The 14002-nt window shown below is 50.4% G+C and overlaps 1 protein-coding gene across 3 annotated transcripts in view; it reads right to left on the reverse strand.

The window, feature by feature from the left end:
• Positions 1–14002, reverse strand: part of RASA1 (RAS p21 protein activator 1) — a 148167-nt gene that overhangs the window by 52815 nt on the left and 81350 nt on the right. For all 3 annotated transcript variants that reach the window (XM_075325129.1, XM_075325128.1, XM_075325127.1), the window contains exons 15-16: positions 897–973; positions 635–807 (exon numbers count right to left, since the gene is read on the reverse strand). In XM_075325129.1, the coding sequence (XP_075181244.1) occupies positions 635–807; positions 897–973 (250 nt within the window). The remainder of the gene's footprint in view (positions 1–634; positions 808–896; positions 974–14002) is intronic.

The raw sequence follows: 14002 nt of genomic DNA on the forward strand, positions 1-14002 counted from the left end.
CATTACTGCTGAACAAAATTAAGAAAAAATGTAGATATTTAGCATAAAAAAATGGCCATTTTTATATCTACCCAGTATCCACGTCAAGGCATACCTGCCATACTGGGCACATACATTATACTGAAGCCTCCCTCTGGGTTTAAAACCTTCTGTGTATGGGCACATAGGAACTTGCTATAAAGAATAAAATCACCTGTGGCTAGTGGGGGAGGGGTGCATAGTCAGAGGGCATGACTTCATAATCTAGACAAAAAGACTGACGGCACTCCCAAATCTGCAGTGTGAACAGGTGCATAACTGAGCATGACATAAAATAACATTGTTTTCCTGCTTTAGCATTTAAGAGTGCAACTGTCTCTTTTTTCGTCATTTTATATCCTGTTTAGTTATGCACCTGTTCAGTTTTGGGAGTGCCGTCAGTCTCACATACTCCGCAGGGCTTTACAGACAACCCTTATAATCTGTCATGAGAATTTCCAAGGTACTTTAGGAAACGACTGAACAAAACATCATCCCAAGAGTTGAGCGAGCTCTCGTGGGAACTTATTTACTAAAAAATATTACGCAAATAAACTTGAGATATACAAAGAGAAAGTCCCCAAATAAAATATGCTAATGCAAAAACCATCGGTACCTCTTTAAACTCGTTGTACTCTTCTTCCGGCATGATTTTCTCCATGGAGTACCTCGCCCGCACACGCAGGGACCCTGGCTCTATACCTTTTAGTGGTATGTGAGAGCTGAGTTGAAACCATTCATCTATTGCGTGTCCTTTTTGCAGTCGATTTAACTGGCATCGCATGAATACTAGAGAAGAGGAAGGAAAGACCGGCACATGCATGAGATTTCCTAACAAACCTGCGGCCATTACTACTGAGGCAGAGGACGCTACTCACATATGTCAGGATCTTTGCTCTTCTTGGTTTTGTTACTCAGGCTAATCTCAAACCTGTTTATATCCGTTGATAAATCACTTAAAAAAAAATCATTTCAGAAACTCAGTCAAAGAATTCAGCCTCCTAAGCAAGTTTGTTTTCAACTTTGTTAATTTGGCACTTGCTGCAAATGCGTGTACCTACGGTAAATTTAAGCACATGTATCCTAAAATATTAATGGGTTGCCTCTCAAGAGACACCCGGCGTAGTAACCAAAATCCATCCACAAACAGTTTAAAGGGAGTCTATCACCCCTGAAATGGCAATTAAAAGGGGTTGTCCACTACTAAGACAATTGATTGATTGCTTCCATACGATTCCCCCAGGTAAATAAGAAAGCCTATACTCGCCTCCTGACCCAGTGCCCTTCCAGCAGTGTCCGGGCTCACGTGAGCCCTGCACCCAGACAGTGCTGCCTGCCTTTGGACCAAACGAACAATCAACAGGAAGTGAGTGCAGCTGCAGGGTTCTCTTCCTGTTGATCGGTCCAAAGGATTGCGCACTGACACTGGATGATCGCGGTGACTTACACACATGGCTGCAGGCGTGCTCTCATGTCTCATCAGGCACAGCTTTCGCTCTGGAAAATCAAAGTAGGTACCAGCTTTATTATGCATATGGGAGGGTGTGATGCTGCCCCAAAGCATAGGCCACGCCATAGTGAACAGAGGCGCCCGCAGCATTTGCATATTAATTAATTGATTTTTAAATCACTATTAAGCTATACTTTCCTACTATGATTTAAATATGGGCTAGGTGCCCTACACAAATGTGTGGGCAGCTTAATTGTTATTTTGGGGTGATTGACTCCCCTTTAACTGCCAGTAACAACCAGCTAATGATAGAGGCAGAGGAGATGGGCAATGAGGCTAGGTACACTTTGTGCCATCTGATGTATGGAGCCCTGGTGCAGGAATACATAAATTATAATAGCCACTCATCTTATGGTGTATCTGCAAAAAGAAAGGCTCCAGGAAACAACTATTATGGCTCTGTACACAGAGGGCTATGGGGCGTTACTATACCACCTTAATATGTGGAGCTTTTCCCTGTAAGTTAGTTAGTGTAATGCTGTGGGCAATTCATATACGCACATTTATACAGTGGGTACGGAAAGTATTCAGACCCTTTTACATTTTTCACTCTTTGTTTCATTGCAGCCATTTGGTAAATTCAAAAAAAGAGAATTTTGTTTACTTACCGTAAATTCTTTTTCTTATAGTTCCGACATGGGAGACCCAGACAATGGGTGTATAGCTTCTGCCTCCGGAGGACACACAAAGTACTACACTCAAACGTGTAGCTCCTCCCTCCTAGCATATACACCCCCTGATAGCCAGTCCTAGCCAGTTTAGTGCAAAAGCTGAAGGAGGACATCCACCCACAAGTAGAGATAGAGTAAAACCCGGAATAACCGGAATCTCTGTCTACAACAACAGCCGGTGATAACACACGGAACAAGAAAACCTGCCAACAGGCAACAGGGAGGGTGCTGGGTCTCCCATGTCGGAACTATAAGAAAAAGAATTTACGGTAAGTAAACAAAATTCTCTTTTTCTTCATCGTTCCTTATGGGAGACCCAGACAATGGGACGTTCCAAAGCAGTCCATGGGTGGGAAATAAACAGAAACTGAGAAGTAGGCGAAACCTAACTTCACAAATGGGCGACAGCCGCCTGAAGGATGTGTCTGCCCAAGCTCGTATCTGCCGAAGCATGAGCATGCACTTGGTAGTGCTACGAAAAGATATGCCAACTAGACCAAGTGGCAGTCTGACAGACCTACTGAGCCGTGGCCTAGGCCTGAAGCCTAAGAGGCACCAACAGCTCTGGTCAAGTGTGCCTTGATCCCCGACAGGAGAGGCACTTGAGTACACTGGTAGGTATCGGAAACGGCCGACCTAAACCAACGAGCCAGGGTCGGCTTAAATGCCGAGAGGCCCTTACGCTGACCAGTGGTCAGCACAAAAGAGGTGCACCGCCTAAGAACAGCGGTGCGAGACACATAGATCCGGAGCACCCGCACCAGATCCAGAGTATGCAACGCCTTTTCAAAGCGATGAATAGGAGCCGGACAAAAGGAAGGCAGGGAAAATGCCCCGGTTAAGGTGGAAGCAGCAACCACCTTAGGGAGAAAATCCGGAGTCGGACGGAGAACCACCTTGTCTTGATGAAAAAAAGGGGGGACTCCGAAGAGAGTGCAGCCAAAACAGAGACTCTCTTGAGGGAAGTAATGGCCACTAGAAAGACCACTTTCTATGAAAAACTGAACAAAGAAACCTCCCTAAGAGGCTCAAAGGGGGGTTTCCAAAAACCGTGAGGACCGAATTAAGGTCCCAGGGCTCCAAGGGCCGCCGGTAAGGCGGAATGATGTGAGATGCGCCCTGCATGAAGGAACGCATCTGAGCTAGCCGGGCAATGCGCCGCTGGTACTTAACACTGACAGAGCCGATACCTGTCCCTTAAGGGAATTGAGGGATAGTCCCAGCTGCAGACCGGACTGTAGAAGGAACAGGAGGGTCGGCAAGGCCAAAAAGCCAAAGGATACTTCCGAGCTCGAGTCATAGTGGAGATGACTTCAGGAGGGATACCAGAAGTTGTCAAGATCCATGACTCAAAAGCCACGCAGTCAATCTGAGAGCCGCAGATTCTGGCGGAAAAGACGGACCTCGTGAGAGGAACAGTCCGGGAGATGCCATGGCACCTCTACGGACAGACGGAGCAGGTCAGGGTACCAAGCCTGCCTGGGTCAGTCTGGAGTAATGAGAATGACCCGACAGCCCTCCTTTCTGATCTTGCGCAGGACTCTGGGCAAGAACTAGAGGGTGAAACACATAAGACAGACGAAGCTGGGCCCAAACTTGAACCAGTGCGTCTGCCGCAAACACCTGAGGATCGTAGAGCCACGGTTTGACGGCTGAGACAATCTGCCTCCGAGTTTTCCACATCTGGGATGTGGGCTGCGGATATGGTGGACTAGGAGTCCTCCGTCCACAGAAGAATGCGATGAACCTCCAACAGTGATGTCCCGCCCTGGAGGTTAATGTAGGCAAATGCTGTAGCGTTGTCTGACTGGACTCGAATGTGCCTGGCCGTCAACAGATGGTGAAAGGCTTGGAGAGCTAGAAACAGTTCTGAATTCCAGCACATTGATCCAGAGGGCTGATTCGGACAGAGTCCAAGTGCCCTGCGCTCCAAGGTGGAGATATACTGCTCCCCAGCCGGATAGACTAGCATCTTGGTGAGGAGCACCCGGGACGGAGCCAGGAAGGAGCGTCCCTGAGACAGAGGGGCCGAAGCCACCACTGAAACGAGCCCCTGGTCTGTGGCGAAGCCACCACTCCGTGGAAGGAGGGAGTCCGCTTGTTCCAACAGCGGAAAATATCCAGCCGCAGAGGACGCAGATGGAACTGGGCAAGGGAACCGCTTCCGTTGACACCACCGACTGATCCAGCACCTGTATTAGGTGCCTGATGGAACGACGTCGACCGCCAGCGGAGGGACTGCTGTTTGACTAAGGGCAGCTTCACAAGCGCCGACAGAGTCTCGAATTGCGTCCCTGGGTATGTGAACTTCTGGGTCGAAGTCAGAGTGGACTTGGACAGAAGACAACCACCCGAATTGGTTAGAGTGGCGAGAGTGAGCGAGGCACTCCGCTAACAGACTGCACTGGATGAAGCCCAGACTAGAAGGCTGTCTAGGATAAAAGGATCGCTGCCAACCCCTAGGGGTGCAGGACCGCAATCACAGCTGCCCCGACTTTGAGAATACTCAAGGGGCCGTGGCTAACCCCAAGGGAAGAACCACGAATTGGACCACTCTGATTGCAAAACGTAGCCAACGCTGGTGTGGAACTGCGATTGGCACATGCAGATAGGCATCTCTGATGTCGATGGATGCTAGGGAATCTCTTTAGGTCAATGATTGACCGCAGAGACTCCATGCGAAAATGCCGCACCTGAACATGCTTGAGAAGCGAGAGATCCAGGTCGGAAGGCACCGCCCTCCTCGTACTAGGAATAGATTTAAGCATAAATCTCAGAACCGATCCCAGTCGGGAACCGGCACATATACTCCAGTGGCCTGCAAGAATGCCCCAGCCTGTGAGAAGGCGGCGGCCTTGGAACAGGGGGGAGTTGACAGAAAAAAATCTGTTTGGCGGGCTGGATAGAATCCTATCCTGTAGCCGTGGGAGATGGAATCTCGCACCCACTGATCGGAGACGTGTTAAAAACATACGTCGCCAAAATGGGAGAGCCTGCCACCGACCAAGGACATTGCTGGCGTGGCCAGATAGCCAGGAGGAGGCTGACTTAGTGGCAGCATCTCCTGCGGTCTTCTGAGGACGCGGCTTCGTGCGTCATTTGGGTTTACGATCCTTGGCTGAGCTGGCTTAGAGAACGATCAGATGGAGGAACGAAGGAACGAAACCTCGACTGATTCCTGCCCTGGACAGGTTTCCTGGTTTAGGTTTATGGCATGGAAGAACTCTTCCCGCCAAGAGCTTCCTTAATGATTTCATCCAGTTGTTCCCGAATAGTCTGGTCCCAGCAAAAGGGAGCCCAGCAAGGAAATTCTATAGAAGCATCCGCCTTCCACTTCCGAAGCCACAGGAGCCTGCGGATAGCGAGGAAATTAGCCGAGGCCACCGCAGAGCGGTGAGAGTCTCCAGCATGGCAGATAAGGCATAGGATGAAAAAGACTGAAGTCTGGAAGTTAAGGCAACCATTTCGGGCATAGATTCCCTGTGAGGGAATACATCTCCTCTAGAGAAGCAGAGATGGCTTTGAAAGCCCACACTGCTGCAAAAGCTGGGGAGAACGTGGCCCCTGCCGCCTCTATACAGATTTGGCCAGAAGGACAACCTGTCGGACAGCAAGCCGTAAGTGAGGAGCCATCAGCCACTGGTACAACGGCCCTGGCTGAGGGTCTAAACACCGGAGGGATCACCTTTGGTGAATGAGCCCACTCCTTGACCACCTCTGGTGGAAGGGGAAAACAGTCCTCAGCACCACGCTTTGGGAAGCGTTTGCCAGAACAGACCCTGGGCTTGGTCACAGTGGCCTGAAAAACTGGAGTGGTTAAGGAACACACTCGTTGTTCTCTTTAGGCAAGGTAAACTGGTGCCCCTTAGTGCCAGAGAGGGTTGCTCCTCTGATACTGGCGGGTTGAGGTCCAGTACCGAAGTAAGGTACAGTGGATCCTTAGGGAGGTGCCGTCAGCCACTGATACAACTATCCGGGCTGAAACACTAGACACCGGAGGGACCACCCTTGGTGAATGAGCCCACTCCTTGACCACCTCTGGTGGAAGGGGGAAACAGTCATCAGAACCACGCTTTAAGGGGAGCGTCTGTCAGGACAGGCTCTGGGCTTGGTCACAGTGGGCTGAAAACTGGAGTGGTTAAGGAACACACTCCTTGTTCTCTTTAAGGTATACTGATGTCTTTCTGCCAGAGGGGGGATACTCCCCTGATATAGGCGGATTGAGGTCCAGTACAAATATAATGGACGCAATCAAATCATTAGCATCTGCATCCCCTTCGGACAGCTCAATGGTACATGAAGTAGCGTCCGAGCCACCAGTAAGGACATCCTCTTTGTCCAGTGAGTCAGCTCGTGAATCAGAGCTGCGGGACGGGGAAGGACAGGGGACCCTGCGTCTCCATTTTAGGAGGACGGGGTCTGAGACCAGATGAAGAGTCCTCTGAGAGCTTTGCTGAGCGAGCCGTAGCAGCAGAAGCGCCCTGAAAAGGGGGCTAATGCATGCTCAGCAACAGCCGGAGCAGCTGGAGGGACCCTCCAGGCTGAGGAATCACTGTGTTTATGTGCTCGGTACAGACAGTACGATGTACATGCAGTGCATATTAAGAACAGCCTTGCAGCCTTGCTCTGATGTGAGACATGCTGCAGAAGTGGGGGCTCTGTGAGGGAATGCATCTCCAGAACGACCCCCAGCAGAGTATATAAACAGAGAATATTAGCAGCTGCACAACCGGAGGTTGTGGCTTGCCAGACCGTTTAACATACATTACTGTGCCCTCAGTCCCCCAGCCCAGGCCCCCATTTGTCACAATGAGGTATCTCTGTGCCTATGCAGACACAGAGAACGCTGAGAAAATGGCGACCGTAGCGAGGAGAGGGGGCGGGGCCTACTCTGAGAGCGGGCAAATGAAGTATACAGGGGAGGGAATCCTTCCTTAGTGAGGAGTGTCCGCTCCCTGTGCTGACCAGCCGCTGGGCGGAGTCACGCTGTCCCTCTGCACTGACTGACATGCAGGGGTGGAGAATCGAAACTAGGCCTCAGGCGAAGCCGGGGCCTAGATTTAAGAATGCGGCCAGCGTGCAGGCACCGTCGGCGCGGTTCTCCAGTGAAAACTGGGGAACAGGCCGGAAATGTTAACACAGTGATATAACATACTGTCCCAATAAATAAAGTACAAGGGACTCTGGAAGGACCACTTTCAGCGGTAAAAACGTCTCAATACTTAGCTTTGAGACGCAGGGCCATGTCCCTGGAGAGGGGTTAAACGCTCCGTCCGTCAGGATCCTGAACAGGGCTGCGGATGGAGACCGGTCTCCTGCAAAGCAGTGAGAACCGAGATGGCTCCCACTTCAAACCAGAGCCTCTCAGAGGGTGTTGAAGGAGCGCGGCATGTGAAGGCTCCAGCCTTATAAAATCAACCTTAACAGCACCGCCGACACAGTGGGGTGAGAAGGGACATGCCGGGAGTCCAGACTGGACCCGCTTTTCTTCCAAATCTTTGAAATAAAAAAAAAAAAAAAAAAAAAAAAAAAAAAATCAAAAATCAGAGAATGCATGTGTGTGTGACCTCCTGAACACAAAGCATTGAAACTGGCTAGGACTGGCTACCAGGGGGTGTATATGCTAGGAGGGAGGAGCTACACGTTTGAGTGTAGTACTTTGTGTGTCCTCCGGAGGCAGAAGCTATACACCCATTGTCTGGGTCTCCCATAAGGAACGATGAAGAAAGTTCATTTTTTTCTCATTAATGTACACTCTGCACCCCATCTTGTCAGAAAAAACAAACGGAAATGTAGAAATTTTTGAAAATTTAGTAAACAATTAAAACTGAAATATCACATGGTCATTAGTATTCAGACCCTCAGCTCAGTATTCAGTGGAAGCACCTTTTGCGCTAGTCCAGCCATGAGTCTTCTTGGGAATGATGCAACACACCTGGATTTGGGGATCTTCTGCCATTCTTCCTTGCAGATTCTCTCCAGTTCCGTCAGGTTGGATGATGAACTTTGGTGGACAGCCATTTTCAGGTCTCTCCAGAGATGCTCAATTGGGTTTAGGTCAGGGTTCTGGCTGGGCCAGTTAAGAATGGTCACAGAGTTGTTCTGAAGCCACTCCTTTGTTATTTTAGCTGTGTGCTTAGGGTCATTGTCTTTTTGGAAGGTGAACCTTCGGCCAAGTCTGAGGTCCAGAGGACTCTGGAAGAGGTTTTCTTCCAGGATCTCTCTGTACTTGTCTGCATTCATCTTTCCTTCAATTGCAACCAGTGGTCCTGTCCCTGCAGCTGAAAAACACCCCCATAGCATGATGCTGCCACCACCATGTTTCACTGTTGAGATTGTATTGGGCAGGTAATGAGCAGTGCCTGTTTTTTCCCACACATCCCGCTTAGAAAAAAGTTCTATCTTCGTCTCATCAGACCAGAGAATCTTATTTCTCATATTTCTCTTTCTTTGTGTGTTTTTTTGCAAACTCTATGCGGGCTTTCATATGTCTTGCACTGAGGAGAGGCTTCCATTGGGCCATTCTGCCATAAAAGCCCGACTGGTGGAGGGCTGCAGTGATAGTTGACTTTGTGCAACTTTCTCCCATCTCCGTACTGCATCTCTGGAGCTCAGCCACAGTGATCTTGGGGTTCTTCTTTACTTCTCTCACCAAGGATTTTCTCCCACAATTGCACAGTTTGGCTGGATGGCAAGGTCTAGGAAGAGTTCTGGTGGTCCCAAACGTCTTTCATTTGAGGATTATTGAGGTCTTGAGTGCTGCAGAAATTCTTTTGTAACCTTGGCCAGATCTGTGCCTTGCCACAATTCTGTGAGCTCCTTTGGCAGTTCCTTTGACCTTATGATTCTCATATGGTGTGACATGCATTGTGAGCTGTGAGTTATTATATAGACAGGTGTGTGCCTTTCCAAATCAAGTCCTATCAGTTTAATTAAACACAGCTGGATTCCAATGAAGGAGTAGAACTATATCAAGGAGGATCACAAGGAAATGGACAGCATGTGACTTAAATATAAGTGTCTGAGCTAAGGGCCTGAATACTTATGACCATGTGATATTTCAGTTTCTCTTGTTTAATATATTTGCAAAGATGTCTACATTTCTGTTTTATTTTCTGTCAAGATGGGGTGCAGAGTGTAGATTAATGGGGGAAAAAAGGACCTTTTTTGAATTTACCAAATGGCTGCAAAGAAACAGAGTGAAAAAAAGAGAATTTTGTTACTTACCGTAAATTCTTTTTCTTATAGTTCCGTATTGGGAGACCCAGACCATGGGTGTTTAGCTTCTGCCTCCGGAGGACACACAAAGTACTACACTTAAAAGTGTAGCTCCTCCCTCTGAGCTTATACACCCCCTGGTAGCCAGTCCTAGCCAGTTTAGTGCAAAAGCTGAAGGAGAATAGCCACCCACAAGTAGAACCGAGTAAGAACCGGAACAACCGGAGACTCTGTCCACGACAACAGCCGGTGATAACACACGGAACAAGAAAATTGCCAACAGGCAACAGGGAGGGAGCTGGGTCTCCCAATACGGAACTATAAGAAAAAGAATTTACGGTAAGTAACAAAATTCTCTTTTTCTTTATCGTTCCTTTGGGAGACCCAGACCATGGGACGTTCCAAAGCTGTCCCTGGGTGGGAATAAACAGAAAAAACTAAGAAGTAGGCGGAGCCTAACTTCACAAGTGGGCGACAGCCGCCTGAAGGATGCGTCTGCCCAAGCTGGCATCTGCCGAAGCATGAGCATGCACTTGGTAGTGCTTCGAAAAGGTATGCAGGCTAGTCCAAGTGGCAGCCTGACAGACTTGTTGAGCCGTAGCCTGGTGCCTAAAAGCCCAAGAGGCACAGACAGCTCTGGTCGAGTGTGCTTTGATCCCCGGCGGGGGAGGCACCTGAGTACTCTGGTAGGCGTCCGAAATGGTCGATCTAATCCAACGGACCAAGGTCGGCTTAGAGCAGAGAGACCCTTGCGCCGCCCTGTGGTAAGCACAAAAAGAGAGGTGCACCGCCTAAGCGCAGCGGTGCGAGACACATAAATCCGGAGAGCGCGCACCAGATCTAGAGTATGCAGCGCTTTCTCAAAGCGATGAACAGGGGCCGGACAGAAGGAAGGCAAGGAAATATCCTGGTTAAGGTGGAAGGGAGAGACCACCTTAGGAAGAAAGTCCGGGGTCGGACGGAGAACTACCTTGTCTTGGTGAAAAACCAAAAAAGGTGACTCCGAGGAGAGCGCAGCCAAATCAGAGACTCTCCTGAGAGAAGTTATGGCAACTAGAAAGGCCACCTTTTGAGAAAGACGATACAAAGAAACCTCCCTAAGGGGCTCGAAAGGGGGTTTCTGCAATACCGTGAGGACCAAGTTAAGGTCCCAGGGATCCAAGGGCCGCCGATAAGGCGGAATGATGTGAGACGCAACTTGCATGAAGGTGCGGACCTGAGCCAGCCGGGCGAGACGCCGCTGGAACAGCACTGATAGAGCTGAGACTTGTCCCTTGAGAGAGTTGAGGGACAGTCCTAGCTGCAGACCGGACTGTAAAAAAGACAGAAGGGTCGGCAACGAGAATGGCCAAGGAGAATGGCCAAGGAGAATGGCCGGAAGAGCGACACCAGGACAGGAAAATTTTCCAAGTCCTGTGATAGATCTTGACGGAGGAAGACTTACGGGCCCGAGTCATAGTGGAGATGACTTCAGGAGGAATACCAGAAGCCGTCAAAATCCAGGACTCAAGAGCCACGCCGTCAATTTGAGTGCCACAGAATTCGGGCGGAAAAACGGACCTTGCGAGAGCAGGTCTGGACGGTCCGGAAGTTGCCACGGCATCTCCACAGACAGTTGGAGCAGGTCCGGATACCAAGCTCGCCTGGGCCAGTCCGGTGCAATGAGGATGACTCGACGGTCCTCCATTCTGATCTTGCGCAGGACTCTGGGCAAGAGAGCTAGAGGGGGAAACACGTAGGACAGACGAAACTGGGACCAGTCTTGAACCAGAGCGTCCGCGGCGAAGGCCTGAGAATCGTGGGAGCGAGCCACGTAAACCGGAACCTTGTTGTTGTGACGGGATGCCATTAGGTCCACGTCCGGAGTGCCCCACTTGCGGCAGATTGACTGAAACACTGCCGGGTGCAGGGACCACTCGCCACCATCCACGGATTGACGGCTGAGATAATCTGCCTCCCAGTTTTCTGCGCCAGGGATGTGGACTGCGGGTATGGTGGACTTGGAGTCCTCCGCCCATTGAAGAATGCGTTGGACCTCCAACATTGCCAGGCGGCTGCGTATCCCGCCTTGGTGATTGATGTAGGCAACCGCTGTCGCGTTGTCTGACTGGACTCGAATGTGCCTGCCCGCCAACAGGTGGTGAAAGGCTAGGAGAGCTAGAAGCACAGCTCTGGTTTCCAGCACATTGATTGAAAGGGCTGACTCGGACGGAGTCCAAGTGCCCTGTGCTCTGTGGTGGAGATGTACCGCTCCCCAGCCGGATAAGGCTGGCATCCGTGGTGAGAATCACCCAGGACGGAGCCAGGAAGGAGCGCCCTTGGGACAGGGAGAGGGGTCGAAGCCACCACTGAAGAGAGCTCCTGGTCCGTGGCGACAGAGCCACTAACCTCTGTAAGGAGGAAGGCCGCTTGTCCCAACAGCGGAGAATGTCCAGCTGCAGAGGACGCAGATGGAACTGGGCAAAGGGAACCACCTCCATGGAGGCCACCATTTGACCCAGCACCTGCATCAGGCGCCTGAAGGAATAACGGCGGGGCCTCAGGAGAGAGCGCACCGCTAGCCGGAGAGACTGCTGTTTGATTAAGGGCAACTTCACAAGTGCCGGCAAAGTCTCGAACTGCATCCCTAGGTACGTGAGACTCTGGGTCGGAGTCAGAGTGGATTTGGGAAGATTGACAATCCACCCGAATCGGGCTAGGGTTGCGAGAGTGAGCGAAACACTCCGCTGACAGTCTGCGCTGGATGTACCCTTGACCAGAAGGTCGTCCAGATAAGGAAGCACTGCTAACCCCTGGAGGTGCAGGACCGCAATCACTGCCGCCATGACCTTGGTGAATACCCGAGGGGCCGTGGCTAACCCGAAGGGGAGAGCCACGAATTGGAAATGATCCTCTCACATCGCAAAACGTAACCAACGCTCATGTGACACTGCGATTGGCACATGTAGATAGGCATCTCTGATGTCGATGGACGCCACGAACTCCCCTTGGGTCATAGGAGGCAATGACTGATCAAAGAGACTCCATGCGAAAATGCCGCACCCGGACATGCTTGTTGAGAAGCTTGAGATCCAGGATGGGCCGGAAGGTACCGTCCTTTTTTGGAACTAGGAAGAGATTTGAGTAAAAACCTCTGAACCGTTCCTGAGCGGGAACTGGGACAATCACTCAGTTTGCCTGCAAGGATGCCACGGCCTGTGAGAAGGCGGCGGCCTTGGAGCAGGGGGGAGTTGAGAGAAAAAGAAGGGAATTTTGTTTACTTACCGTAAATTCCTTTTCTTCTAGCTCCAATTGGGAGACCCAGACAGTGGGTGTATAGCTACTGCCTCTGGAGGCCGCACAAAGAACTACACTTAAAAGTGTAAGGCCCCTCCCCTTCTGGCTATACACCCTCCCGTAGGAGTACAGATTCCTCAGTTTTAGTACCAAAGCAAGAAGGAGGAAAGCCAATAACAGTTTCAAAAACAAATTCAATCCGATAACTAGATCGGAGAACTTAAGAAACAACGTGAACAACATGTGCACCCGAAAAAACGAAACCCTAAAAACAGATAGGGCGGGTGCTGGGTCTCCCAATTGGAGCTAGAAGAAAAGGAATTTACGGTAAGTAAACAAAATTCCCTTCTTCTTTTTCGCTCCTAATTGGGAGACCCAGACAGTGGGACGTCCAAAAGCAGTCCCTGGGTGGGTAAAAAGATACCACATGAACGGGCTGTCATACAGCCTCTTCCTACAGGTGGGCCACCGCCGCCTGAAGGACCTGTCTACCTAGGCTGGCGTCTGCCGAAGCGTAGGTATGCACTTGATAGTGTTTGGTAAACGTGTGCAGACTCGACCAGGTAGCCGCCTGGCACACTTGCTGAGCCGTAGCCTGATGCCTCAACGCCCAGGACGCACCAACGGCTCTGGTAGAATGGGCCTTCAGTCCAGATGGAATCTGAAGCCCAGCAGAACGGTATGTGTGAAGAATTGGTTCCTTGATCCACCGCGCCAGGGTGGATTTGGAAGCTTGCGATCCCTTATGCTGACCAGCGACTAGGACAAAGAGCGCATCCGAACGGCGTAGAGGCGCCGTGCGAGAAATGTAAATCCTGAGTGCTCTCACCAGGTCCAACAGATGTAAACCCTTTTCAAATTGGTGAACTGGATGCGGACACAAAGATGGCAAAGTGATATCCTGATTGAGATGAAAGGAAGAAACCACCTTGGGAGAAAACTCTGGAATTGGACGCAGTACCACCTTGTCTTGGTGAAATACCAGGAAGGGAGATTTGCAAGATAACGCCGCCAGCTCGGACACTCTTCGAAGAGACGTGACCGCTACAAGAAAAACTACCTTTTGTGAAAGCCGAGAAAGGGGAACCTCTTTCAAAGGCTCGAAAGGCGGCTTTTGAAGAGCAAGGAGAACCTTGTTCAGATCCCAGGGTTCCAATGGCCGTCTGTAAGGAGGAACGATATGACAAACTCCTTGGAGAAACGTGCGTACTTTAGAAAGCTGTGCCAAGCGCTTCTGAAAGAATACGGATAACGCGGAGACTTGACCCTTAAGCGAGCTAAGGGACAAACCTTTTTCCAACCCAGACTG

This window comes from Anomaloglossus baeobatrachus, chromosome 1 (assembly GCF_048569485.1).
Source record: "Anomaloglossus baeobatrachus isolate aAnoBae1 chromosome 1, aAnoBae1.hap1, whole genome shotgun sequence".
Classification (NCBI taxonomy): domain Eukaryota; kingdom Metazoa; phylum Chordata; class Amphibia; order Anura; family Aromobatidae; genus Anomaloglossus; species Anomaloglossus baeobatrachus.